The sequence below is a fragment of the Rhopilema esculentum genome, chromosome 21 (genome assembly GCF_057945365.1).
Source record: "Rhopilema esculentum isolate cy_ngs chromosome 21, ASM5794536v1, whole genome shotgun sequence".
Lineage (NCBI taxonomy): Eukaryota > Metazoa > Cnidaria > Scyphozoa > Rhizostomeae > Rhizostomatidae > Rhopilema > Rhopilema esculentum.
This window is the reverse complement of record NC_142835.1, coordinates 8,627,863-8,653,905: the sequence shown is the minus strand read 5'-3', so window position 1 is coordinate 8,653,905 and position 26,043 is coordinate 8,627,863. Positions and strand designations below refer to the sequence as shown.

General features: G+C 36.7%; 2 protein-coding genes across 3 annotated transcripts; both read right to left on the bottom strand.

The window, feature by feature from the left end:
• Nucleotides 1–92: 92 nt before the first annotated feature.
• LOC135684824 (cysteine protease ATG4B) lies at nucleotides 93–12,347 on the bottom strand. The gene is made up of 14 exons (XM_089115089.1): nucleotides 12,168–12,347; nucleotides 11,527–11,598; nucleotides 9,735–9,833; nucleotides 8,292–8,335; nucleotides 7,801–7,855; nucleotides 5,717–5,789; nucleotides 5,091–5,170; nucleotides 4,270–4,559; nucleotides 3,483–3,561; nucleotides 2,904–2,983; nucleotides 2,430–2,492; nucleotides 1,898–1,954; nucleotides 1,612–1,729; nucleotides 93–1,080 (listed from the first exon to the last, which is right to left on the bottom strand). The coding sequence occupies exons 1-14, from the start codon at nucleotides 12,292–12,294 to the stop codon at nucleotides 1,004–1,006; spliced, it is 1,314 nt and encodes a 437-aa protein (XP_088971215.1). The 5' UTR covers nucleotides 12,295–12,347; the 3' UTR covers nucleotides 93–1,003.
• A 493-nt stretch (nucleotides 12,348–12,840) lies between these two features.
• Nucleotides 12,841–23,909, bottom strand: LOC148957705 (uncharacterized). 2 transcript variants are annotated; one of them, XM_089115087.1, is made up of 6 exons: nucleotides 23,463–23,909; nucleotides 21,255–21,313; nucleotides 18,872–20,230; nucleotides 17,752–17,869; nucleotides 16,334–17,080; nucleotides 12,846–15,718 (listed from the first exon to the last, which is right to left on the bottom strand). In XM_089115087.1, the coding sequence occupies exons 2-5, from the start codon at nucleotides 21,295–21,297 to the stop codon at nucleotides 16,336–16,338; spliced, it is 2,265 nt and encodes a 754-aa protein (XP_088971213.1). In that variant the 5' UTR covers nucleotides 21,298–21,313; nucleotides 23,463–23,909; the 3' UTR covers nucleotides 12,846–15,718; nucleotides 16,334–16,335. The 2 variants fall into 2 exon arrangements, with proteins under 2 accessions (XP_088971214.1, XP_088971213.1); XM_089115088.1 differs by having other exon boundaries at nucleotides 12,841–17,080; nucleotides 18,872–19,372; nucleotides 23,463–23,908.
• Between the last annotated feature and the right edge of the window lie 2,134 nt (nucleotides 23,910–26,043).

Here is a 26,043-nt window from a genome sequence, read left to right as displayed (position 1 = left end):
GCTTGCATTAAAGCATGGGGCGGTTATTTCCGAGTCGTTATAATTGTCAGATAAAATGCGGAGAGAGGAAATATCAGAACATAATGAATGCGTCTTTAGAGGTTATGCAAATGAAAAAAACGACCTCTATGTCAAGACAACGCTTTGGACTTGCGGTTAAGAATTTATCTGCTTACACGACAAATTTAACCAAAAAAAATGTTTTCGAAAACGTTGACTTGTGGTAATCTTGTAAACAACAAGCAACTCAAGCAAACATTATTCAACAACTAAATGAACATTGCAAGAAAGCTTTTAACAGTATAAACAATCGTTACATTATAATTTGAGATTATACAAAAAAATCATATAATTAAATTAAGTAGTTACTGAGTATTAACAATGTGGTATTTCTCATAATTAATAACTTTGTAGTTTTTCCAGTAGTTTGACCAGAGGATGCGGTAGCTTCCCCACCCCGCGATGATGCAATTAATTTTTCTTGCTTTAACATACAAGATCAACTTGAAAACCTCGTTTCACTCTCACTATCACTCTTTATCTCTTTCTCTTGTATTAAACAACATAATTGAAACGAAATTACGTCATCGCTGAATGATTGTTACTGTGTTGTCATATTTCATGGCCCACCGGTTACATTAAAATCGAAAGCAAAGACTAAAAAGCTTTTAGGTTTTAAATACCATAATAAAATACCATAACAATGCTACAGACTTCGAAGAGTTTTCTATTCCTGTTTAATGACAACAATAACAAGCCATACTGTTACTAAATATGGCATTGATCATGTTTTTGTCGCAAAATGTTACTCCAAATTACAGAGCTCTTCTTTGTTTTATCGTGAATTCTTTATTAATACAATACTAGTAAAAACGTTATCATATTTTAAGTTAACTTCAAAATTCAATAATACACGAACATTGAAAATGACTTCAAATGTATATCGTTACAATAATGCAAAAGTACAATACTCAAGTAAGGAAATTCTTTGATCTTTATTTTCTCAAATTATTTCATATTCACCATCAGTGTCAAACGTTCGATCATCTTCTCCGTAATCGAAGGTCAGTTCTGTGAAATCTGAATTAAAAAAAATGGGCAGGAAATGTTTTAAGTTTATAAACAGAAATGTCCAGTGAAGTATATTCTGCACATTAAACATCTAAACAGATATAGCTGCAACATTCAAATACCTTCCTTGTCCTGAAAAAAACAGTATCCTAACTTGACAGAATCACCCTTTAAAATAGTTGAATATTTTAAATATACATATATTTAAAAATATTTAAAATTAATCTGACTTTGATAAATGGTTATAACTTGACAAAGTTATAAATTATTTTATTGCAATTCACTTGACAATAGAACGAAATATTTTCTTCAACAAACAGTTGTTGCCAGCTTGGTGTAGAAGGATTAAATTCTGTCACATGTGTGTGCTACTATATTTTTAATGGTTCAAACAACATGGTTATGATAATATCAAAATTGTGATGATGAAAGCAAGCCCCGTTTATGTGTGTCACTGGACTTGTACACTGACCACACTAAAAACCCCCTTAAACTAACCCCTCTTTGTCAATCACAGAGCAGAAGAAAGGTGTGTCAAACCTGCACGTGCACAATCCAGATCATCGCATGGTCTTTTTGGCAGCTCGAAAGGAGGCCAGTGTGCCGGCCTCTTGATGGATATTTCGAACATTGGTCGTTTCTGTCCATCGATTATAAGCTGCAGAGTTGGAAGAAAACAAAAATTAAATTGAAGAAAATACACAGAATTTATTCCTCGCTGTTTCACAGGAAAGTAAATCAGTAGGCTAGCCAAGAATGCGGATTGAATATTGGAATTCAAAGAGAAAATATATGAAAAAAAGAAGATGGCTAAACAACACTATACCTGGGTAATTGCATCACAGAGATCGTCGAATTCAGCTTCAGTGTGACAATAAAATCCCTAAAAATTGACAACATGGCATGTGAAAGGCGACAGAATGCAGATACAAGAGTCAGAATAAGAAACAAAAAGGTTTCAATGAAGCCAATTTCTATTCCATACGAATTCACTTTTACGCGCTTTTGGTGTAATGAACAGGACTGTTTTAAGAAACTATTCCAAGTTTCACACTTCATGCTTTTATCACGCAATTGTTAAAACTATTGAAATAAACGAATGAACTTCTAAATGGACCATTTACAAGAAAAGAAATATCAAATTGGCTTATTAAAAATAAGACTCATAGGTTTTAACATCTATTGAGTGGTGTTTTATTAGCTAGTCTTCAACAACATGTAGACGTTTAATATCAACAGCTAAATATTTTCAATGTTTTCCATGTCCCTCGTTTACTAAAAGAAGCAATGCAGTCTCTGAAAACTGATTGTTGAATGAAACTTAAAACATCTGACAGTTAATAAGAAATAAATATTACCAGTGCAATGGAAGGATCCAATTCTGCAAAGTTCATGAAACAAGGGTAGACACAGTGATAGGACTGGAAGAGAAGAAATGTCGCATTAGAAAATTTGTAAGAAAATCCCCGTTGGCCCCGTTGTCATTTTGACCGACCAGTTCCATCAAAGCAAGTGCTCCTTCCCATGTTTACTGCATAAAATAGTAGGTATCTTCAAGATATGTTTTATATGAAAGAATTATAAATCATGGACATAAAACACGTTGAGAGACAATTATGATTCAAAGCAACTATTAGTTTCAAAGCCTCCTGTTTATTACTAAAACCCAGCTTATTTACACATAGTATATTCTTTGCATTCTTACATCTTTTTCTCCTTAAATCAATCCAAGTGGAAAGCCATTCTAGTCATCTCAATTGCAAGATCAAGACATCTAGTGTATGAAATGTCAATGAACTTAAATTGCATAGAAGAACAAAAAAACCATCTACCTCGTCAGGAATCGCACTGTATTTTGCAGGACTTATGGTTGGCTGTGTTGTATGTGGATCCAAATATATCAACCGATGGGCTAAACGAAAATAAACTTGTATTAAAATGTACTTAATACTTTGCATATCATGAAGCATACTTTTGTCAGATTGCAGGGTAAATTGATCCCCTTCTTACTGACAACCTTATCTCTCACCTGCGTGTAACCAGGTATCTTTCCTGAACAGCTTTAAACAATATCTTGCTCAACTATAGAGGTTTTTGCTATATGGTCTTTCAATCGTAGATATATTCATTTTGTAAGATACTTATCGTAGATTATAGAACAGTTTTATGATATTATGTTCACATTGAATTGTAATGAGGTTAGTTTATTTTTCTATAATATTTGTAGGTTTTCGTCATTGAGGGGCATTTAAAAATCAGCATTGCTGAAGGGCTAGCCTAAATTTGAAAAATAAAATGAAATGAAGTCCTGATTAGAGCAACCTGCAGATATAGAAGGGGTGCCTTATGACAAAATAGCAATTACCTTACGTATTTATATTAAATGGAGGCATATAAAATCATGACTTTACCATTGAAGCCAATGAAATAATAAGCGTGGTTCGGCTTTCCGCCAATGAAACCCAATGATTCTTTAATCGTTAAACATGCCTGCAAGAGAGGTAGTTATAGAAAAATGCTTGAGAAAATACTAAATTGTAAATCAAAGTTACTAGAAGTAAAGTTTCGTGGCAAACCTCATGGAAACCCCATGGCGGCAACTTCAAGCTTATCAAACTGGAATTTTCTAAGCCCGATTTCAGGGGTTTTTGAATTCAATATTTTTTTCGTCTTAGACCTTGCATTTGGCTACCGCTGTAGCATTTTACATTTTGAAATTAAAATTTATTCACAACCGGGGCTTGATAATAATTTGTATAATACTTTTGAGAATTCAAAACAATACGAAGCAATCTAATGTAAGATATCTACCACCCACCCAGTGCATATAACAATTACGGTAGTAACAAGCATAAAAATTGAACACATTGTAAATCGACATTGTAAATCGGTGCTGATCCCTGACTCGTTTCCAAAACTTATGAAGCCTCGTTTCCAACTAGATAGATTCAAATCGTTTGTTTGCCTATATCTAATTCTTTTCACAACCGATTTGACTTCAATAACTTTTAAGACCTGCCAACAGCCACTACTCTTAAATCGTATAACATTGCTGTCGATAAAAAAAACGAAAATATAACAATGCAGGTTATTTTTCAAGGTCAGATGTAAGTGCATGGAACAGCATAACAAACCAAAGAGATTCCAGATACCTATTTAGCAAATGAAAAAGGGAAAACACAAATGAATAATAACTACCTTTAGTGCAGAATAATAAGCTGAATTTGTCTCGCTCAGTCCAAGTCTCAATGGTATAAATAATATCAATGGACGCCAAGAAGATGTGTTTAGTCCAAATGATTGAGTCCTTTTGTATGGTCCCATTTTGTTAACAGACCTACGGGGATTCCCTGATCTGTCAATCACCGACTTGCCGCAAGAGCATTGCTCGTTTGGGATCACGGCACCAGCAGTCGATCCACCTTCCTTTGCCGATGTGCAGGCGCCATAGCACTCCCACGAACTGTAGGATGATTTGCATAATTTTTCTGCAATAATTAAAATTAACACTGTTGATATAAAACTATTATAAACCTTAAACTAAGATATGCAAAGACAGGGGTAATTAATCTCAAAGCTTGTAGATTACAAATCAGATAGTACAGTGCGTCTCTTTCACAGCGGTAGGCAATGGCCTGAGCTTCAGCAGTCAAGATCGTGGAAAGGTAGCAGGAATTTGATCAAATATTGCCAAAGATACAAAATTAATGAAAGTTGCTTATCATGACCGAAAGAGAAAAGTTCTTGAGAAGAGTACGCAAAATGACAGTATTACACATGCATGTCAATGTTTTTTGGTCACTGCGTTTGGCCATACATTCCTCTATATGCTATGATTGACAGCTATTGATCAGTTACAATATACCAAAATACAAAATCCAGTTTTCATTTCATTCCTTTAAAGAAAAAGGCGTTGGAAACATCTCCAGAAAACTTTGGTAAAATTGTACGGAAAAATTAAAACGCTTTGTGTTTTCCTTGAAAGTGAAAAAATGTACGTCTCATAAAACTAAACTTACTTATGTCCTCGATTACAAGTGTATTATCCATTGCAACGTGAACTGCCAAATTACTCCAATCATCAAACATTATAAGCTTTCTGTAAACAAAGAAAATAAAAGTTAATATATGAACATGATAGTTATTTTTCTAAAATATAAAAATTGTCTACAAAAAAGACACGGGTCTAAACTACATTTCGACCCACGTGCAGTCATACGTTTTCTGACGTTTTATACTTTGAAGATTGTCAGACGAAAAACTTCAGTATACGCAAATGTTTGCTTTTTTCAAAGCCATTTTTAAGTTTTGTACCACCAAAAGATTGTTTACAAAGTAGTTCCTTAAATCTTCTGTGGCAATCTCTTGTACAAGAGAAGGCTTTATTTTCACACAACATAGAAACGAGGGGAAGTCTCTCTTTCAAATATTTCGACGAAAATGATAGGATTTATAGGACATTCCAGATAAAACAGTAGGCTTTCTAGCAAAGGTTATGAGGTTTTTATAGAGTGAATTGTTCCTCGCATTGAAATGCAAACATCAAAGGGGACCTAAACACATGGGCAGGGGGACATGGCCTGGTGAGCAACCAGGGTCACCATTCATTTCTACAAAGAATGATTATGATGCAGAATCAACTCACTTTATAACTTGCGAGACTGTATTTGGGCCAAACCATTGTCCGATTTGTTTGCCTTCGCTTACACCCATCTGAGCTGCAATACAAATCAATACATCGATTTTTACATAAAAACCCTCTTCGCAACCTCTTGATGTGCTCTTTGAGGTCATTCACTTACAGATGCTTCAAAGATGGACTGGGATATCAATTCATGGTACCTTTCAAGAGTATTCTAAAGGCAAATATTCAACTTGATCGTCATGAAAGCCAGAATATTTGAAAAAAAATAATATTAATGTGATAATGATACAACCTAGACTCAACCATTGTTACCTTCAACAGAGAACGTTACCTCGAATCCAGAAAAGTTTTATTTCATAAATTTTGTAACTGCACTAATGTCACATGTTTGACTTGACGATAATGACGTTAAATGAAAAACAGTTTCTTGCCACATGTGCTTCTAGGGGATGGGTGTGTGCTAGAGGTGTATTTCAAATTCATCAAATAAACCAAATCACAAAAGCTAGATGATACTCCTGTTTTCTTTTTTGGAATACAAATATTTGCAGGAACATTCAAACAATATTACACGTGCTTTGTAATTCTAACAATCGGGTCTAGATCACGACTGCTTACAAAAGCAGGGATTTGCAGCTCAATATTTTCTCTCATAATAAAGAACTTGGGAATCTTGAATTACTTTCAACACATTCATCGCTTTCATAGAATAACTTCCTTATCAGCTAACCACATTCTATATTTCTTTCAGTTTCCTAGATAAATTTATACCTTTCAGAGAATTCTTCTCAATCATGACCAGGACAGAACTTTTTTTAGGCTTTCCTCCTATAACTTAAACCTTTTATATCCGATTGGGACATTTTTTAGACGTTTCAATACTGGATTTGGTAATTTTGTGTTTGATTTCCGGTTACTTGGTCCCCTTCATTTGATTTCTTTTTGATAAGGTTTTCACAGATACCGATATTTCATAGCGTTTTCATCAGCAAACGTGCAAGCGGTATTACGCAAGCCAACTCCACGCAAACAAAATACCAATCCTAAGTGAATCCAATGCTAAGCTATGACAACAGAATCTGAAAAATGGATCTAAGCATTCAGATCCAAACTTCAGTGAACCAAAGAAATCAATCTATATCATGCTACTGTGAATTGAAACCGCTCAGTTTTTGCATTGAAATAACAAGCCTCTGACTTTAAAATTATTGCAGACGGTGAGCATTTCATTCGCTACTTAGTACTCTGGGGGCATTCCAACTAAAAGGAAGAATTTCTATTTTACCATTTCTTTGAAGCCCGGCCCTTATGAACAGATTGCAGCATTTTGTTGAAATGTACCTGCATGATAATTCATTTCCATTTTCCAATAGGCTTTGGAGGTTATAGCTTTTAGTAAGCATGCCACCATACAAATTTTTATCAATATTTTTTTTTTTAAAGCAATTTTCGGCTTTTCATCTTTTGTAATCTTGTAACATAATCTTTGTTAATTGTTGCATATTGAATAGTTTTGTATGTAGTAGAATTTTAAAATTAAATGAAATGAAAAAAATTTCAGGTATCATAAACTTTCAAATGACAAACAGGGACGGATTTTATGACTTGGTGTTAGATAATGACTTGGTATCACACCCTTAAGGCTCGTAAAAAGTGGTAGATCATTTTAACTAAAAGATTAAAAAGTTAAGAAGATAAATAAAACAAAATTTTGGTGTGTTTACCCAAAATCTTTGAATGACGTAATGACGTAAAAAAATACGCTCACTGAATGACATAAAAAAAATTGGGAGGGGTGTTACATCCTCATCACCTGTAAGTCTGTCCCTGATGAAAAATGTTGAGTTAGGATTCAAAAAATGATGTCAAGGTTAATTTCTTTGATATATAACATCAAATTTTTTCAAATATCGTATGCTTGATGAGTGCAATAACAATTTCCATGTTAGACAATTTAAAGAGGCTAAAATAAATTGTAAAGTAATTCTTGGTGAAATTAAAATTAAAAATATAACATAGATGGCACCCTATGGGTGTACATACTTAAACTCTGCCTTTTGAATACTAGATTGAATAGCACTCACCAATCTGGTGAATGGAATACAAGCTGTCTTTCTTCTCCAGGAATGATTTCAATATCTATAGAAAAGTAGATATCATAGAATTGAGAATAAAATAGACAGTTTCACTGTTTTAGAATGATTTTTGTGAATCTTGGTGTTTCTAAGTAAAGCTCACTAAATCAATAGAATAAAATTTTGGAATTACTTACTTAAAGTGCAGCAAACATCTTGTCTGCTGCTATTCGCTAACATTTTTCGCCTGATATCTAATTTGAGAGAGAGTGTAGTGTTCTTTGTTTTTTCCTTTGGTAATTTATATGTAATTTGTCTTAGCTTTTCGCAATGCCATGGAGTGGTCAAAGTATTTTGCACCCAGTGGCATCGTCCTTGTAGCATGGTTAAGAATTTTGTAGGGAGCGTGACTAGTCAATTTGTATTGTAAATTTTTATTGGAATGTAAAAAAAAGGAAGGAATCTAATGAGGATACCAAGAACATATTTTTGCAACTCACCATCATATAGGTTGAGTCTGTCATTTTTGGTTTCCATTTCCATTCTACAAAATAGCAAAAAATTGATTTGAATAGTTACAGGAAGTCTTACATAATGATAGGTTCAGTGCACATTAAATGGGTGCTATGACGGCTCCCTTGCCCACTTGGTAAGGAAGGGACTAGTTGGTAGTGACGAGTAGTGCTTTGGTAGAGCAACAGCCTACAAGAGGAAGAGGGAGGAAAGGGGGAAGTGGATGGAAGGACGGGGAGGGAGGGGAAGGAGGTGAGGGGAAGGGGGAGGGGAAGGGGGAGGGGAAGGAGGTGAGGGGAAGGGGGAGGGGAAGTGAGGGGAAGGGGAAGTGAGGGGAAGGGGGAGGGGAGGTAGGAAGGGACAGGTAAGGGAGGATAGAGATGGGGAGGATAAGGGAGGGTAGAGATGAGGAGGGTAAGGGAGGGTAGAGAAGGGGAGGGTAAAGGAGGGTAGAGAAAGGGAGGGTAAAGGAGGGTAGAGAAGGGAAGTGAATTTGAGGGAAGGGGAGGCTAAAATGAATGAAAGAGGGTGTAATCATTGGTTATTGCCAAAAATGATGCAGTTTTTATAGTAATTCAGACATTTAGTAAAAGAATAACACACAGTGCACATAGCAAGAGCAATCTTTGCTAGAGGGCAAGTGCTCAATTCGGGGCTTTGAAGTTTTTTGTATGCACAAATCTTTCTTCCATGTATGATTCATATTCTATTTGTAACACATTGCACTTACTTTTCTTTTTTATTTGTAAATAATGTATGTTTAGGGGGTCCTGATTAAAGGGTAGGTACACATCCTCCCACTGTACTTGTGACAGGTGCATTACATTCAAAGAATATTCAGATAAATTACAATATGCCAAAGAAAAAGTGAATCCACAGTAATGCAATCATATTATATGAAGGTACTAAAAACTTAAAGGTTGAACTGAAAATATAATGTACAGAACTGAAAGGAATTATCCAATGTTCAGGCTTCATTTATTTCAAAAGAGGTTTTCAATCTCTATCTATTTCAAATCAAATTGTCAGTATCTAGCAAGAAAGTAGGAAAACTTCAGTGAATTTTTTCCAGTGACACTTAGATTTAAATTCCTTGATGAGGAGATATGGCATTCTGTATTATTTGGTTGTTGTCTGTTGGGTTTGGATTGCTGGGTAAGAGCTGTACTAACAATTATTTATTTAGCTGACTTCTGCTTGTCCATGTTCAATATGAGCATTACAGATTGATCTAATAATTAATTTTCAAATTTATCTAGTCTAGCATAGCAAAATGTCTAGTCTGCCTCACTTGCTGCAATTTAGGAATTCAAGGTAAAAATCAACTGAATCATAAAATTTCATTCTGACTTGAGATGGTAACTAGAAATTTACTCTGAATAAACTGATATTCTAGAGCCATAGAGAAACAAACATGATGATGGACATACTTCTTCCAAGATGCCTTAGAGTCATGGCTTGTGCCAGCATCATTTGGCCACACCTTAGCATGCAACCCCACCCTGCATCTGATGTTGGGCCTGTACCACCTTGAACACAATCAATACAATCAAGATTAACAACAAATTATAACTTGGCCATAAAGAAAATAAAATGATTAAACATTAACAGGCCTTTTCGTAAGAAATAGCCCGGGCGAGTGGCCCATCGCTCGCATGATTTCTCTTGCGCAAGTGATCGCTCTGATAGTGAAAAAATTGTTCCTGTTATAAGGTACCTTTGTTTAAGGTAATATCAAATGAAAATGAACGATTACAAGGATTTGTAATGCACTCAGAGAAAGATTAAATCCTCTCTATAAGTGTGCTTCGTTTATAATTTTTATGTACATCATGAAGGTCACAAAGATGTTATTGCTGGATGATAGCAGAATGTTGTCCCATACCTAACTTTTAAAAACACTTTAACTGCCCAGAAATTGTTTCAAGTGCTAATGTAGTTCAAATACTAAGTACCCAAAGTATTCAGAAACATTTCGGTGGAATGGATTTTCAAATGCATTTTTTTGTTGAGGTGTGGTTAAGTCAACTTACTTATAATTCCTGTGTTTTGATGCTTGGTTCACAAAAAATGACTATAATTGTGTTAATTGATAAGACATTCATTCTTCACAATTTACCATTCTCAAACGCTTGCGTGGTTTGGTTTGCTCGAGTGATTGCTTGCATCAATCGAAAAGGTCTGATTCCTGTAGCAACTCATTAGCTATCACCAAAAACTAGCAATTTGAATGAAACTTTATTCTAATTAAAATGAATAAAATCACAATGTTGTAGTAGCATAGAACCAGGGGCAGCACCAGCCCCAAAATAGTGGGGTGGACAATGAAGGTGTGGAGCTGATAAAGGGGTCTGGGTGAGAAACGGGTGCAACACCATACGAGAAATCACTATTTATAACCATTGATCATTACTGATAATATTGATCATTATTGATAACCAAGTTTGACATATTTTGAAACCCTCAATAGAAGTGTTAAGTTTCATAGGCAAAGGTTCACAGTTTGGGTACAAGTTTCAAAGTTGATTATCGCTAAAAACCTCAGCTAAAATCTGAAAAGAACCGTAACTGGCCATCAAAATGAAAAAGAGTTTCAATCTCAGAGAAGAAAACTAACATTCCACCCCCCCCCCCCCCCCTTAAGTTTTTAGTCCAGTTTTGGAAAAATTAGAAAGTCAATCTTAGAAAAAGTGCACCTTGTGATGCTGCCCCGGCATAGAACTATATCAAATACAACAGACTGTTAACATAAGGTTACTGTAAACAAAGCTAAATTGAATAGTTTTGTATATTTGGGTCTAAATTAAGTGACTCTAACTAGTAGGTGAATCCAACCAGTATTTGACTCTAACCAGTATGTGACTCTAACCAGTATGTGACTCTAACCAGTATGTGACTCTAACCAGTATGTGACTCTAACCAGTATGTGACTCTAACCAGTATGTGACTTTAAGCAAAGTGACAATAAGCAAAGATGACTGCATGGGATTAATTCCAAAAATTATAACAGAATACTTGATACATTCAGGTGTGGAATCAAAAGTTATGTGGGAAATGGAGTTTTTGAATGAATGTTAGAATGAATGTTTAAATTAATGAAGGAATAAACAAATGAATGAATGAATGAATGTATGAATGAATGAGTGAATGTATGGATTTTTAGATGGGTGGATGGATTGATGAAAGATTACTTGGCTACATAATTTTTCCTTAAAATCATACCAATAGGCTTGAAGTTCTTGCGGTAGGTAAACCATAGTAGTGAGCGAACTTCTTCATTAAACTGATCCAAATCTAATAAGCAATATAAATTTCAGATAATTTGGCAAAAAATTTCAATATTGTATAGTTTTTTAAACATGTGTTGTGTAGCCAAAAGTGATCTAATATCACAAGAAAAATATTTATTCAGACTAATTGATATTTTAAAAATGTGTCAGTGCTACACTGTGATCTTCACAGAGGCCTTGAAGTTTCACTGTTCATTGTAAGATTTAAACCGACATAAACCAGTAAATATGTAAGTCAAATATACACATTGGTCGTCACTTTTTTCTCCAAACATAAACGCAAGAATGATTTCATACAGATATAGGCCTATTTACTGAACGACAGTGGACTGTCCAAAGTTACTTGTTATTTGAGCAACCTTACATCATCAGTGAAAACCTTGAGACCTTGAACTTTATCATTTCAAAATCAAACTGTCTGTTAAGTCACAATCAAATTAGTAGTTTAGTTATATGAGTTGGTATCAAATCTAGACAGGAACGACAAATTCTAGGCCAAGATAATTCAATTAGACCAACATCAAAACATAACGTTGTAATAACAACAACATAAATAGACGCTAGATTAGGTACCATCTTCAAGCAAGAAGTGTTTCCCCAAAACCCAGGCAGGCTCTGTGAAGTCAAGATAACTTTCAGTAGGTACAATTGAAATACCCTCGTATGTTAAGACCGATGCATCCATTATTGGACCAGCCATATTTTGCCTTATTCCACGACTGTCAACAAAATTTATCGAAGTTGTCACGAATTTGCCTGGTATAAAAAGCGGAACAGCCTCCGGAATACAGAATGAGGCGAGAATAAAGCAGGTACTAATATTGTGGACGGAAATTATCGCGGGTATCAACGGGGGAGGGGGGGGGGGTCGGGGACACAAAAAGCTTGCCGTGAAAGCTCAAAAAAAGAATTTAACTTAGCTCTAACTCTCAAAATATAATGGTATGTAGAAAATTTACAAAGCTACTTTTTGCTAAAGCCAGAGGTACATTTTGGTCTCTACATAGGGGCACAGTTGCTTTAGAAATAGGAGGCTATAATATAGCACCCCTTAAGCTCCAAAATTGTCGGAAACTTTCAAGGATTTTTTATCTTTTTAATTCTAGACCATTTTTTTAATTATCTTTCTCTGCATTCTCTATTCTTCTTTCACTGCATTTCCTTAACTTTCTGCATTATTCCAATCACAAATAATCCCAATTGGTCTTTCCTGGATTAGAGCTTATTGTTCCACTGGGTGCAAAAGATTTTGGCATCCTTGCATTGCACGCTATTCATTTTATAAGAGACCTAGCTTGTGGCCTTGTTTTTGGACCTCTTTTTATCAAATTATAGTACTAATGGTTCCTTAATACTTTTTAATTCAACTACACATAAAAATTGCACATAGTACATTAGAATTCTGTATTAGTGTCTTTGATTCTTAACTGGAGCTAAAATCAAGTTGAAAACAGAAAGAAGACTAGAAAGAAATTTCATACATAAAAAAGTGGAAATTCGATCAAAACGGAAGATGAGACACTCAGAATTACACAATGAATTATTTTTGTAGGAAACAATTCATGTTTGCAGTCCTAATTCTCGATTGTTTGCAGTGGTAAAAATATTCAAAAATTAAAAGCTCCTCAGGGATCTTATCTTCAGTACTAACGGTTCTGAAATTTTTTCTGCCTTCTACATTTTGGTTTCTGTGGTTCCTTATTAAAAGTAGCGTATTGTAAGCGAATTTGAAAAAGATTGAGTAAACCCCACATGAATATTGTTGCAAAGAGCGTTTTCTACACAAAACAGAGTTAATGATCAAATTTTCCCTCGTAATTACATTACCTTCCCATAACATTCTTCCTTTCCTTCTAATTTATTTATTTCCCTTTTTCTTTCTCGTACTTATCTTAGATCAAAGTTAAAGGAAGGTAAAGCTTTTTGGCAAGCCTGGGACAAAGTGTTCCATACGGATCAATACTTTGTCTAAACTGCATTTTCTACACTATTAGTGACGGGTCCCGCTGATGTTTTCCAGACCACAAAACAAAATCTGTAACTGCTAACAATACTTTTTAATTAGATTTTATCAAAACAAGCACAAGCGAATGCCAATTCATTAAAATTCGATTCTAACTATTAGAAACTAAGGGAAATATTCAGAGTAATCAAATATTTGCCTTAGATGCTTTAGAAATATTTAAAAATGGATGTCAATTTGAACATCATTATAAAGATAGAAAAATAAGGGTTTAGATTTGACTTCCATGCTGAAAATTTTCGCAATAAAGCTGCAAAAAAATTAACATCTTAAAAAAATAACAAATGTATGGGTTATGAAGAAAAAAGTTGCTTATAACCACTGTCATTCTTTGTCATTGACAAGGATGTTGTGGAGCAAAAGAAGCTGGGGGTAAATAAACTACACATTGTCATACAATAGCTGCTCATTCAATCCAAAGAGACTACCTTCCAAGTTCGATCTAAAAGGCTCTTAGCTCTTTAAGTATTTAAAAATCTTACTGTCCCTGACTCAATTTTTATACAAAATGTTTGATACTAGACGATTTGCCACAAACTAAAAACGTTTTACAAACCCTCTTAAGGTTCCAATGGTCAGAATTACCAACTATGGCTCTCAAGGGGTCATAATCCCTTTCCTTTGAAACAAAATCAGCCGAAACATAAACCTTTTCAGACATTTAATCACGAAGTTGCTTCTTGCAGTTAAAATTTTCTGTTAATTTTGCTGCAATTGACGATCTTGTGCCATCATCCCTGATGTTGCTTAACGTTACCCTTATTTGGTATGGTCACGATAGTAAGCACCAACAATAGAAAAAATACAATGACAACAGTTTAAGTTTATAGTACTAATGCACCTACAGATCACTTTCTCGAATGTACAGATAAATTTCACATAAAAAATTACAAACATTTTAAACAATCTTTTTTGTGCATTTTACATCTATATATTATTAAAGTTACCTTGTCAACCTGTTTCTTAATTACACTTTAATTACGAGCAATCACTAATATGAGAATATCAAAATCGGGAAAAATGAACTGATCAACATGAAGTAAAGGTCTTTTAATTATAAAGTATATCGAGCTTAGCTATAGAGTTTCAGTGTCAGGTAAGAGTTCAAAGTACTACAAACTTAGTCCTGAAAACGACTTCTATCAGAATACGTTATCAGGGCCTTCGACGAAGGGGGGGCCGGGGGGCCTTGGCCCCCCCACTTTTTTGCCAAACAATAGAGTTTTTTCAAAATCTTTTGTTATGGGTGTTAAATTTTCCCTTGGCCCCCCCACTTTTCAACCTTTGGTCATCATTATGATTATACGTAATTCTATGTCAACAAAACAAAACGGACCAGAAAGGCAGTAATGAAGTATCTTATCCCCTTAAAAAATCCAGAAAAAATTATGAGGTGACAGATCCCCCTCGTGATATTTAAAGGGGGTTTTGCTGAGCACGTTCTCTAACCTAAAAGGGATTCGTTGATAAAGCCGTCTAACTTCAAACAACTCGCATTATTCTATGCTTTTCTATGATAAACATTGCTAAACAGAAATCCATTTTCGACCGATCTCTTCCTCATAAGCTCTTTTAATTATTTCTCCTGCCTTTCTTTTCTTTTTCCTAATCTTTTTCCTTTCCTTCCACTAGCTAATGAATTTGCTGAATCTTAATTGGTTTTCGCCATACTTATGCTACATACATCTGTTTACTTCACCGCGTCATCTACCATTGCAAAAGAAGACACCATGCATATTTATTCGCAATTGCCTACGACAACTACCAAATCAATGACATAAACTTTTTAATTGCTGGTTTCTTTAAAAACATTGACTTTTGTCTAGTTAACTCTTTAAGTTTATTTAGGAGAATTATCTGACTACCCGCAAACACGAAATTTCCTATAACTACATAAGCGATTCAAATAAACACAGTTCCAAACCTTCAAGATAATGGACTTTTAATTCACCATACGATGAAATGCTAGGAAATACATAGTTTAAACTTTTTAAGCTCTTTACCTCATACATTTACTCTCGCTGCTTTAATCTATGCTGCTCCAATACTTGAATTGTTACCGTTTGCCAAGTTCGTAAAGACGTTTTTTATCGTCACATTTCTGGGCAGAAAAGATTAAAAAAATTCAGGACAAATAGTAAATAAAAAGGAAAACAGAAAAATGTTTGCCTTTACCTTAAGTTATAGCCTTAGGCATAACTTTACCTTAGGTACAAAGCTTCACCAGCTTACCTGTCGATGACATGGATTTATTCCTGTTTCTTATTATTTTTCTATATATAAATCAAACTTTGTAATATATTTGAAGAAATAGGTCTACCAAGCTACAACGAATTAAGGTAACGAAACCAAACTAGTATTACATAGTACGAAACAGAGTACTGTCATCTTAGATAACATCAACCATTACGGATATGAAATAAAGGTTTTACTGAACGCAAACTAAACCTGAAACCCATGAGAAATGTATGTGTTCGACCTGGTATCTGTAACTTGCAGCTCGTGACCTTCATCATTTTTGGACGTCCTGTCTAGTGAAGGTGACCACCAGATATCATCATTAAATGGTTGCTCAGGCGTTTGATGGGTCAAAATATGGGGAAATCGTTAATAGATTCTTCAAAAGCTGAACATGACTCTAAACGACGAGAAGTCCTTGGTAAATCGTAAAGTACCATACTTACAACAAGACTGTGCGATTATAAGGTGCAATTACCTCTAACAGGAATATGCACAAATAATTTCATTGGCATTGGCTGTATTTTCGGTGCTTTCTGCCTGTTCAATTTCCTCAAGAGGCGATTCTTTATCAAGTTTAGTTTCTTCAGTTCTAGCATCTTCATCGCTTTCTGGCTTACAATCAACGTGATCCGTGCTTTTTTCAGAAGCGTTTGACAACAATTTTTCTTCTTGAAACGTATTTTGTCCAGCTCCAAAAGAAGTCAGAGATGTTCTTGATTCCCTGGAATCTTTGTCGCCGGATGATTTTAAAGACTGATCTTTTTTTCCTCCAAATGAGCTTAGAGATTCGCGATTCTCCTTAGAATCTGATGTTTGGGCACCAACACGTTCAATTACCAACTTGTCTTCATTGTTTTCATCTACGTGTTCTGAAATTGACTTACGTATTTTTTTTCGCTCGTTTACAATTTCAATAAGGGATTGGTTTCCGTTTTTGACACGCCCAGCTCTGCCAGAAAACGTCCCGCACCTGGGCATCATCTCCTCGTTATCGTTGTCGTCGACCTCGCTTTCGTCATGTACACTGTTACGAGAAATATTAACTATTGCTGTATCTGCGGTCTCCTCTGAGACAAAGGCATCATTTGTTTCCCCATACAGCACCAAATTCATCAAAGTTTCTCGCTTGCGTTTTGCGAAGTTATCATTTTGTCTCATGGTAGACCATTTGCTCTTAAAGTCAATATCTCCTTCAAATTTTTCCTCTTCTTCCGCACTTTTTCTAGAAATTTGAAAAAAAAATGAAACAGCAAAAATATTTATTGCTTTCACGTGGAATCAAAGAAATGTACAACAATGGCGCAATGATCTAAACCCCCTGTTCAGGGTCTCGGCATATTGGAGCCTCTCTGCTCACTTTCAGACCATATGCATCTTCTGTCAGCGTTGCATTTTGTCACATTTTGCACGATATTGTCAGCTTGATTAGAAATAATATCTATTTTTCATATGATCCCTGGGTTACATTTGTGTTATGTATATGAAACTAGGTTACATTCTAGCCTTATTCTGACCCCTCTTCAATCACCTCTTTATCGTCCCCAAAAAAACTACCAATGATTTATTAAAGACAACATGAATGCTCACCAACGTAGATGTAGAATTAATAATTACCGAAGGGTTCGGATTGTTTTTTTGCAATATTTTCATTCAGTTTTAAAACCTAAAATTGGCATGGAACCGGTCTGAATTTAAACTTAGGGAGTACCATTTCACAGGACGGTCATCAAGAAATTCACCTGATTCTCATTCTTCAAGAGGGGCGCACAATTTCCAAAAAAGGGGCGCCAGACTTGCTTCAACTCTTTGAGGGAGAGGCAGCTGCCCCTAGTGCCCCCCTTAAATCCGCCACTGATAGAGCAAGACCAAGAAAAAGAAACGCGTGCTACTTACTCTGACTGCTGTCTCTTTGTGCGCTTTGTTCGCCGACAAGCCAAAATGACACAGAAGATCATCACAATAAGCAAAAGACCTCCTCCTCCGCCTGCTGCCGCAAATATAATGGTTTCTCCTGAAAAAGAGAATCGGTAAACGTTAATTTGAGCATGTCTTTAAAAACATAAGCGTGGTCGTTCTTTTTAATGAGTAATACTAAAACTAAGTGGAATAAAAGCTATCTTTAAAACAAAGCTATCTTTAAAACAAAGCTGTGACACCGACAAGAAGGGGATGTCCCTCAACAGTTAATGCTATAAAAAAGTTCTTATGCTACTGAAAAATTGATATTGACATAGGCAGTTGGGTCCATATGCTCTTAATTTGGTCTGAAGCTAATCCAAACACAGATCTTGTCCAAATGTCTACATTATGAAGCTACAAATTTGGACATCATATGATAAGGATGCAGGGGGTAAGTAGGAGAGAGACTCTGTTCGCCATTGTTCCCCAAGATCTGAGGTTTGAGTCCCTAAATAAAGAGACACTGGGGAGTAAGACGACTTGGCAACTTTCATATTGCCAAGCGTAGGGAATACGGCGGCCTACGGGGTATGATTAATTTAACCCTTTAGTTCCCACTGTTGCCAAATGGCAAAGTGACTTTCACCATGGTTCATCAAGATGCCCCATGGGAAGTTGATTAGGAACTTCTTGATAAGCATAAAATTACAATTTCCTGAAAGCCCATCTTCGCGAGTTGAATTTTATCAAACAGGCCAATTTGCGAGAAAAACCCAGGGAAAATTTAAGGTATTCTGCAAAAAATATTGCACAATGAAAGGATGTTGATTGGCTAGGCTTTATATTGATGCTTCTACTTAAGATACTTTTCTGATTTTAGAAGGAGGAAAGGAGCTTGACGTATTGTTGGGGAATATCAAATATTCTATGTATGATTGTAAATTCTATGTATGATGGAGAGCCCTTAGAGTAGTGATTGATGGTTTAACAATCATCTTTCGTTGTTAATCGATTCATAGCAACAAAAACACTTCAAAATTATTCTGACATGTTGAAAATCAGCTACGGACAGTTTGTGAACTTATGAACAAAATCTGTCGCTAAAAATACTTACGATTAGACTTTTTATTATTTTTGTTGTTGGGTGGAGAAGGCGGCAGTGATGAATTAAATGAATAGACTGAGCTCAGGCTAACAGACGGACTGAGTTTGAAGGTTACCGCCAACCTGCTGGGAGTGTGGGTTTTGAATGAGTTGACTGTTGCTGATGGTGCAATTTCTTGGGTGTTCACTAAAGACAAGCTGATCGATAAAGATGCTGGAAACAAGCTTGTAGAAGGGCCATATAGTGTTCTCAACACTTCAGATGGTGATGCAGATGCTTCACCAATCTCTGAGCTGAAAGACGAGCTGGAACTAGGTGTAAGATATTGTCGCGTATTGGAAAGCTGGGAGACTGAATCTGCTATCGGCACTGATGCCTCTTGTGACAACGATGGTAGATGTGGTGTTTGTAAGCTTGAGGCCTTCTTCGTCAATGCTGTGTAAGTATCACTAATAGGAATGATGCTAGACCTTGGAGTGGATTTTGCGCTTGCAAGAACACCAGACAATACTGTGGACGCAACGGCAAACATAGTTGCTGATGTAGGAAAAGTTATTACATTGAACGTAGTAACAGCAGTGTTGCTTCGAACGTCAGATGCCGCAAGGTTTGAAGGCACACTAGACAATGCTGCGGACGCAACGGCAAACATAGTTGTTGACGTAACAGAAGTTATTACATTGGACGTAGTAACAGCAGTGTTGCTTCGAACGTCAGATGCCGCAAGGTTTGAAGGCACACTCCTTGAAGCTACACTAGACAAACTGGTTTGATATAACGGAGATGTCGCTACTGTGTAGATACTTCCTGATGTGCCACCGTATTTTGACGAGGAAGAAATCGATGTTGGCAACTGACTAGTACCTAGCCTAGTAACCGTCAGTAAAGCTACAGTGCTGCTTAACGAATGCTTGACTGTTGTTTTCAAAAAAAAGCTTTGAGAGACAGCAGTAAATGTTTCCAAGCTTGTAATTCTTGTCATGTAGCTTGAGATGGTTGATGAAAGGCTATACAGTAATGTGGTGCTTTGCCTACCTATTGAAACACTAATCGAAGACAATGGAATACTACTGACTGTGGTTCTGGCAGAATTGCCATTGATTGAGATGTTCCACGCCGATGTTATAAAGGAAGTGTGATAGCCAGTAGTTCTTGTCGTAGATGCATTGAAAGAGGAAACTCTTAGAGAAGATGGGTTCATAGTTGTAGTTCGCAAAATGCTAGAAGAATTATAACTTGAGCTTGTGGCTCTGACACTGTTAGTTAAAATCGTGGAAGCCGGAGTTGACAAAACATTCGTAAATAAAGCTGTGCTGGGTTTGGGAGAAACAGAAAGTGTGCCATTGATTGTGTTCAACTTTGCTGTCACTAAAAAGAAAAAACAGACTATCATCATTAGACGGAATATGAATTTTCGTTCTATAAAATTTTCAAGATTTTAATTAAAGGGACGATGATATTACGGCAATGACACAACCAATGTTAACAATTCCCTTGCCTCACTAGTTCGGGGGGGGATGGGACTTACATACTAAGCTGGAACGTTCCCGCCTATTTTTTGAGAAACATGGACATTAGAAATTTTGAATCCCTGGATAAAAAAACAAGTTTTTTGAAAGATGATATTTCGAATAGACATTATAACATGAATAAATCAATTAACAACCATAGCGTATCTATTAGAAGGAAAGCTGTTCTATGCAGTCCAGGAAATTTCGGGTGATACACTTGGTTCTAGAAGGGGTACATAACACAACTGAATCTGCAGCAATGATTTGGAAGCACTGTTATGACACTGATCTTCAGGTTGACGCCTGAATTGAAAATTCTCTGATAATTTTCGCTTTTTTTCGGGAAGTTAACAAGAGTTTAAGGCTTTTGTGCTTTTTTTTTGTGCAGTAGTGTTCCCTGGAGAGGCACACAAACTTTTTATGTACGGCGAGGTCCATCCGCAATTTTCAAGTTTTACAGACCCAAAATTATTAGCTAAAAATTGTTGATAAGAACCAAAAATATCAAAATACTAAATCTTGTTGTTGAACAGATAAAACACCACTAGTCATAGTTATTTATACTGTATTGTATCCTATAATAATAAGTTTAGAGACATCTATCTGTTCCTGCTTTTGATACTGTTATGTGTTAGTTGGACCCATAAGTATCAAAAACGTATATTGTTAAATCATCTTCCCAAAAGTATTAGATCATAAGGAAAATCCTTACCAACAATTATCGGTTGGTAACCTCCGTACATAAAAATTTCAAGTGACCCCCCTCTGGATTTTCGAAATGAAATCGAGAAACAGAAATCTGGTGACATTGAGTTAGAGAGCTGGTAATATTGAACAGATCTTAACCATATATTAATAAACCAGACATTGAATTGACGTACCAATGATCAAAATATTCAAAGCAAGTGTCTTCAGGTTGAACATGCTTCCTGATAGAAATCTATAAAGAGAAACAATATACGATTAAAATGCAATGCACATTAAATTTCAGCAATCTGCTTGTGATAGACGACTTGAAAACAAAACTACAGGAGAAAGAATCAGCCAAGAAATACGGCGTAGCAAACAATTCACCAAATGGACTTGAAAGTTTATCAGGGTGCTAAACGGATAAGACAACCTGAAAGGATAGCAAACGTTTTCCGCAAAAAAACGTTAAATCGGTTAGAAAGGAGCCTAAAATGATGACCGGTGTCTAAAAATGCTTTCACTCGTCGATAGTGTTATTGGCAGCGCACTAGGCTGTTCCGTATTTTATACGACCTAATTTCCCTTGCGGCTGGGCAAGTATAACAGGTTATAAAAGGCTAGTGTACGGTGTGTCATATTGTTCTCGTTATTTCTCGTGTTTCCACTGAATCATCCTATTAAAGACCGTTCCAAAAACTGTGAAAATATCCAGGGCTGCTGAAAAGTTTCGGTGGCCCTGGAGCAAAAAAGAAAGACTGTGCGAGCGGAGTGAGCACAATTTTATTGCGAACATTCAGAATATTTCATGCAGTCCCTTTTCTACAATCGTTTAAAACATTTTAATTTTTTAGGCATACTTTAAGTGCGTTTGATAATTTGCATTCAAAAATTCACTACTTTACGAGGCCCCCTAGACCTAGAGGGCCTGGGGAAATTTGCCCCCTTGCCCCTATCGGCGGGCCTGGAAATGTCTTGCATTTGCAATTATAGTTGAGAGCCCTGTTAGGCCCATTGGACGTTTATGAAACCCAAGCAAACCGTTTATGACTACAAAAGCCCGAGCTGTGTCGGCGAACGTTGGTCAAAGATATCTTGTGTACAAAATTTTCCAATAGATGATCAGAATAATAATTTAGATGCAAACTATTAAAACCGCAAGTGCTTTCAGCCTTAAACTGGATATGTGTTTAGCATTTAAAATAAGTAAAAGGTTGAGCAATATTTGTGTCAAGAAACAGACAGAACGTTGTCAATACCAGTCGACTAATCTGCAGACAGGACACTGCTTGTTCTAAGAACTAAGAGACCTAAACCTGTTTTGAAAGGACTATACTGTTAATCAAAGAAAGGAATGTATAAGCGATTGAAAGAATGGTGTATCGCGTTTCGTTTTCATGAAATTAGAAGTCAAAGCGCGAAACATAGGCGATTTAATTTCGTAAATACACTTTTTAATGGAACCGGTGAATTGAAGTGCAGAATGAGGGCTGTTCTTAGTGTTACCAAAACTTTTAGGCTGTATTGTTCTTGGTTTGTTCTTAAATTATAAGGGTGTATAAACTAGCTAAAACAGTGTAACGGTGTATCTTTACTGATGTTTTCCATTGCGGGCATAGAATGATGACACAGAACAGTAAGCGTGGCCCCTTTGAAGAAGATAGTCTATCATTACAGATCATTGGTGGGGGTCCTGCCCCCAGTATTTACAGACCTGTGACTTTGCTCTTGCAGTTGAGCGCAACAACAGTTCTTGAAATTGACGGTCTTAAATGTGGGCTTGATGAGATGTCGAATGGATGCAGCATCATATTTAAGCGAGTGAAACTGTTTTTATATTTGTTGAGTGAAAGCAGCTTAGGCTTTGCAAACGGCTCCCTTTTGCACTAGGAGAGAGGAACGTGTAATCGTTTTCGCAGGGCCCACGCCACCGGGAGGGGGGAGGCCGCAGGGGCCATGGCTCCCCGACTTCTTTGGTAGGCAAAAATATTTCCAGAGAGGCCCTGTTTTGAAGCACTAAATCGAAGTTCGACATTTAGAACTTGGCTCATCCACCTTGAAACTCGTTGCGTGGACGCCGTTTCGTTGTAACACCATTGTTGAGAGCTACAGTCGGGAATCTAACGATGTTGATCTAGACATTCGTACCTTCTGATGTACTCTGGGTCTTCTGAGATTACATTTAATACATTGACGGGGCTTACAAATCCACTGATTTAAACAGCTTTAGCAAAAACGGCCTACGCTGATAACAAATGGTATTGTGACCACCTTATGCCAACATAGCGAAAATGCTTTTAAGTTTCTTACTGTTTTAATGTTCTTGAGTTATAAGAAGAATCTTCTTAACTTCACGAAAACAGTTGATTTGCAACAAATCTCATTGTAAACTATTAACTCACCTTGTAAACGCGTATTCAGATGAAATAACCTGTGATTACACGACTGAAGCCAACATGCCTTCGCTACTCGAGTAGCTTTCAAGTATCAAATTTCATGATGATTTTCATCACTTTCGTTGAAACTGCAACTGTGAAGCAATCCACTCCATGAAAGTGGAAATCTCCTCAGCCATGAAAGGTATTACCCGTTAACTCAGCTGAAACGGGCTCTGTGATCCAGCGAGAAATCACTTCCAAATTACGGAAGAACAATCTGATAAGAAAGGTCACCATAAAGATTTCCGGGTTCAAAATGTGCACCAGGCAACAAAAGCTTGTTTGGCCTCACATACAATTTCACTTTTGGAAAAACCAGTGCACTAAAAATACGCTCTTTTATAAATATGAGTGAGTTTAAATTGAGCGAAGCTTTGAAATCCAAGAAACTAACTGATATGACAATAACATCGAAGAGCGACTTTAATGGGAATTAATCGTTTAATTCGAGTTAATACCCGCGGGGAAAGTGCGCAGATTCCCCTTTTCTAGAATCGGGTGGTCCCACACGTATATCCTTAGTAGGCTGTGGATATCATGTTACCTTAGCTATTTGCTAATCACCTTGTGGTATTTTCTAGGTGGTCTTTTCCTGGCATATTTCTTTAAGTACAGTGATGCAGCTAGGGTCATGTCATATTTTGCAGCAAGACTCACGCGTTGTTTGTACGCGTTTTCTCTGTAGAGAAGTGAACTATTCTGCGAAAGTGTAACTTATTTTGAACCCGCTAATAAAGGACATAGTCCTACCGTCAAATGGCCGGGCGCTGATCATGGTCATGATTTCGACCGTTGCTTACTGTTGTCATAGTATGGCTGGAAAGTTGCAGGTACTGGTTGCTGGGCCTTGGCAGAGTTATCGAAAGTTATAGCAGTTCAGGTCAAGCGCTCAGTGGCTGCTGTCTACTGCTATTACAGTTTCAGTTACCCTGCATCTCGATTCTATCACGTGCTCCAGAGAAAAGGTTGTACCAGCATTTTTTTTTCTACATTGGCTGTAGCATGGTTTGTAGGTTATTTGTTTTTTATTTTCGATCCACTATTTCCTGCCGCTTTTCATCATACCAACCCTGGAGCTTCAAATCTCCACCATAAATACAACAAAATAAGGGGGCAGTATTCAAAGACCACAGTGCTGCCTCTCGGTAAAGCCACATGCCAGGCCGCCCAATCAAACGCATCCACCACGAATACCTGCTTGTTGTTATTTGTTCTTATTCTTTCAACTAATTTACCCTGTCATGTTCTTGTCCAAGGCAAGGATGCCTGTACTCAGAGATGGCAACGGGGGCAAAGCGTAGGGAAAAAAGGGCAAAACAATGGCCCGTACAATAGTCAAACAAAGAAAAATGCTCAATTTCGCGAGGTCAGGGGCAACTGCTCTAGCTGCTCTCCTGGCGCAGGCGTCCTTGGTTCCATTCATCTGGGATTCAACAAACGCCGTCTCTAAAATCCCCCCAATAGCGAATAGTATCTTTGTTGTGTCATTGTTGGCGTAAGGGGTGTGTGGCAAACTGCCCCGTTATTTTATATTTACGTGGAGGAAATTAACACTAGCCTAAAATTATATAGTCATGCCAGCAAAATTTTCTGGACACGTTACATGGTTCATCTAGGATCAGTTGTTTTAGGCTTTTAAAAGTATCAAGATCCAATTAAATGACACCCATCGGCATTGCAAACAATTCAGCAGGCCCTTGCTTTGGCTGCATCACACTGCCGCCCCCCGTTCAAAGCAGTCATACTGTGGTTTAACAAACCTGCCAGTATGGTCATAGTAAGCGTTTAGCGATCCCAATATTGCTCCCAGTGTTCTAACCTTCATTCTTTAGTTTCGCAAACACACCTGTAAAGTTCGAATATCAGTTTGATCTTGTTTCAACAAAAATCAATAATCAAATGAATCAATAAATTGACTAAGGATTGTTTTCATTGTTTTGGTAATATCACATTGCTTGCTTGGCTGTGGTTTAGTGGGCCCTCACGGTAGTGTTCACCTCAGTCTGGCACCAAAACTTCGCTCGAGTTACATAACATTTTTAACACTGCGGTCTCGGCAATGCCCCTTGGAACATCTTGATTGCCAGTTTACTGTTTTTAGATAACCCAAATTGGTCTATTCCTTTGATTACTCTGCCTAACAAAATGGAAATATTGCCTACAGCAAGATGATACCAAAAAGCAGGGCCGTCTTGAGCCGGCTTGTGCCCAGTGGTTATTGACAAAACAGGACCCCGTTCAGAAAATTCCTGCGGCCATGCCCTTCGGTTTCGGTTTCGGTGAACGTCCTTTTTGGTTACGGTAATTAAAAAGATTTGTTAGAGATTTTTGCAAGAATGTGCAGGAACACTTAGAGTGGATCTGAGGCACGTGGACATTTCTCTGCACTTTGCTTTTTAATCCGTATACTTTCCGTATGCTGAAATAGTAGCTTTTGTTGCATTTTGAAGATATCTTTAAACACTGTTAAAACAAGTGATTCTGCCATTGGTCAACATCTTTTAGACAACCCAGATTGTGCAAAACTCTATAACGACGACATGTT

What these genes read in the sequence shown, in the direction of transcription:
- LOC148957705 (XM_089115087.1), bottom strand. Translation starts at nt 21,297, where the DNA reads ATGTTCAACCTGAAGACACTTGCTTTGAATATTTTGATCATTG. An exon ending in AAATAATAAAAAGTCTAATC is followed by an intron (nt 17,870 to 18,871) that starts GTAAGTATTTTT and finishes TCTCTTTTTCAG; the next exon opens with GAGAAACCATTATATTTGCG. An exon ending in ACAAAGAGACAGCAGTCAGA is followed by an intron (nt 17,081 to 17,751) that starts GTAAGTAGCACG and finishes TCAAATTTCTAG; the next exon opens with AAAAAGTGCGGAAGAAGAGG.
- LOC135684824 (XM_089115089.1), bottom strand. Translation starts at nt 12,294, where the DNA reads ATGGCTGGTCCAATAATGGATGCATCGGTCTTAACATACGAGGGTATT. An exon ending in ACACTTCTTGCTTGAAGATG is followed by an intron (nt 11,599 to 12,167) that starts GTACCTAATCTA and finishes ATTGCTTATTAG; the next exon opens with ATTTGGATCAGTTTAATGAA. An exon ending in ACAGTGCGATTCCTGACGAG is followed by an intron (nt 2,493 to 2,903) that starts GTAGATGGTTTT and finishes CTTCTCTTCCAG; the next exon opens with TCCTATCACTGTGTCTACCC.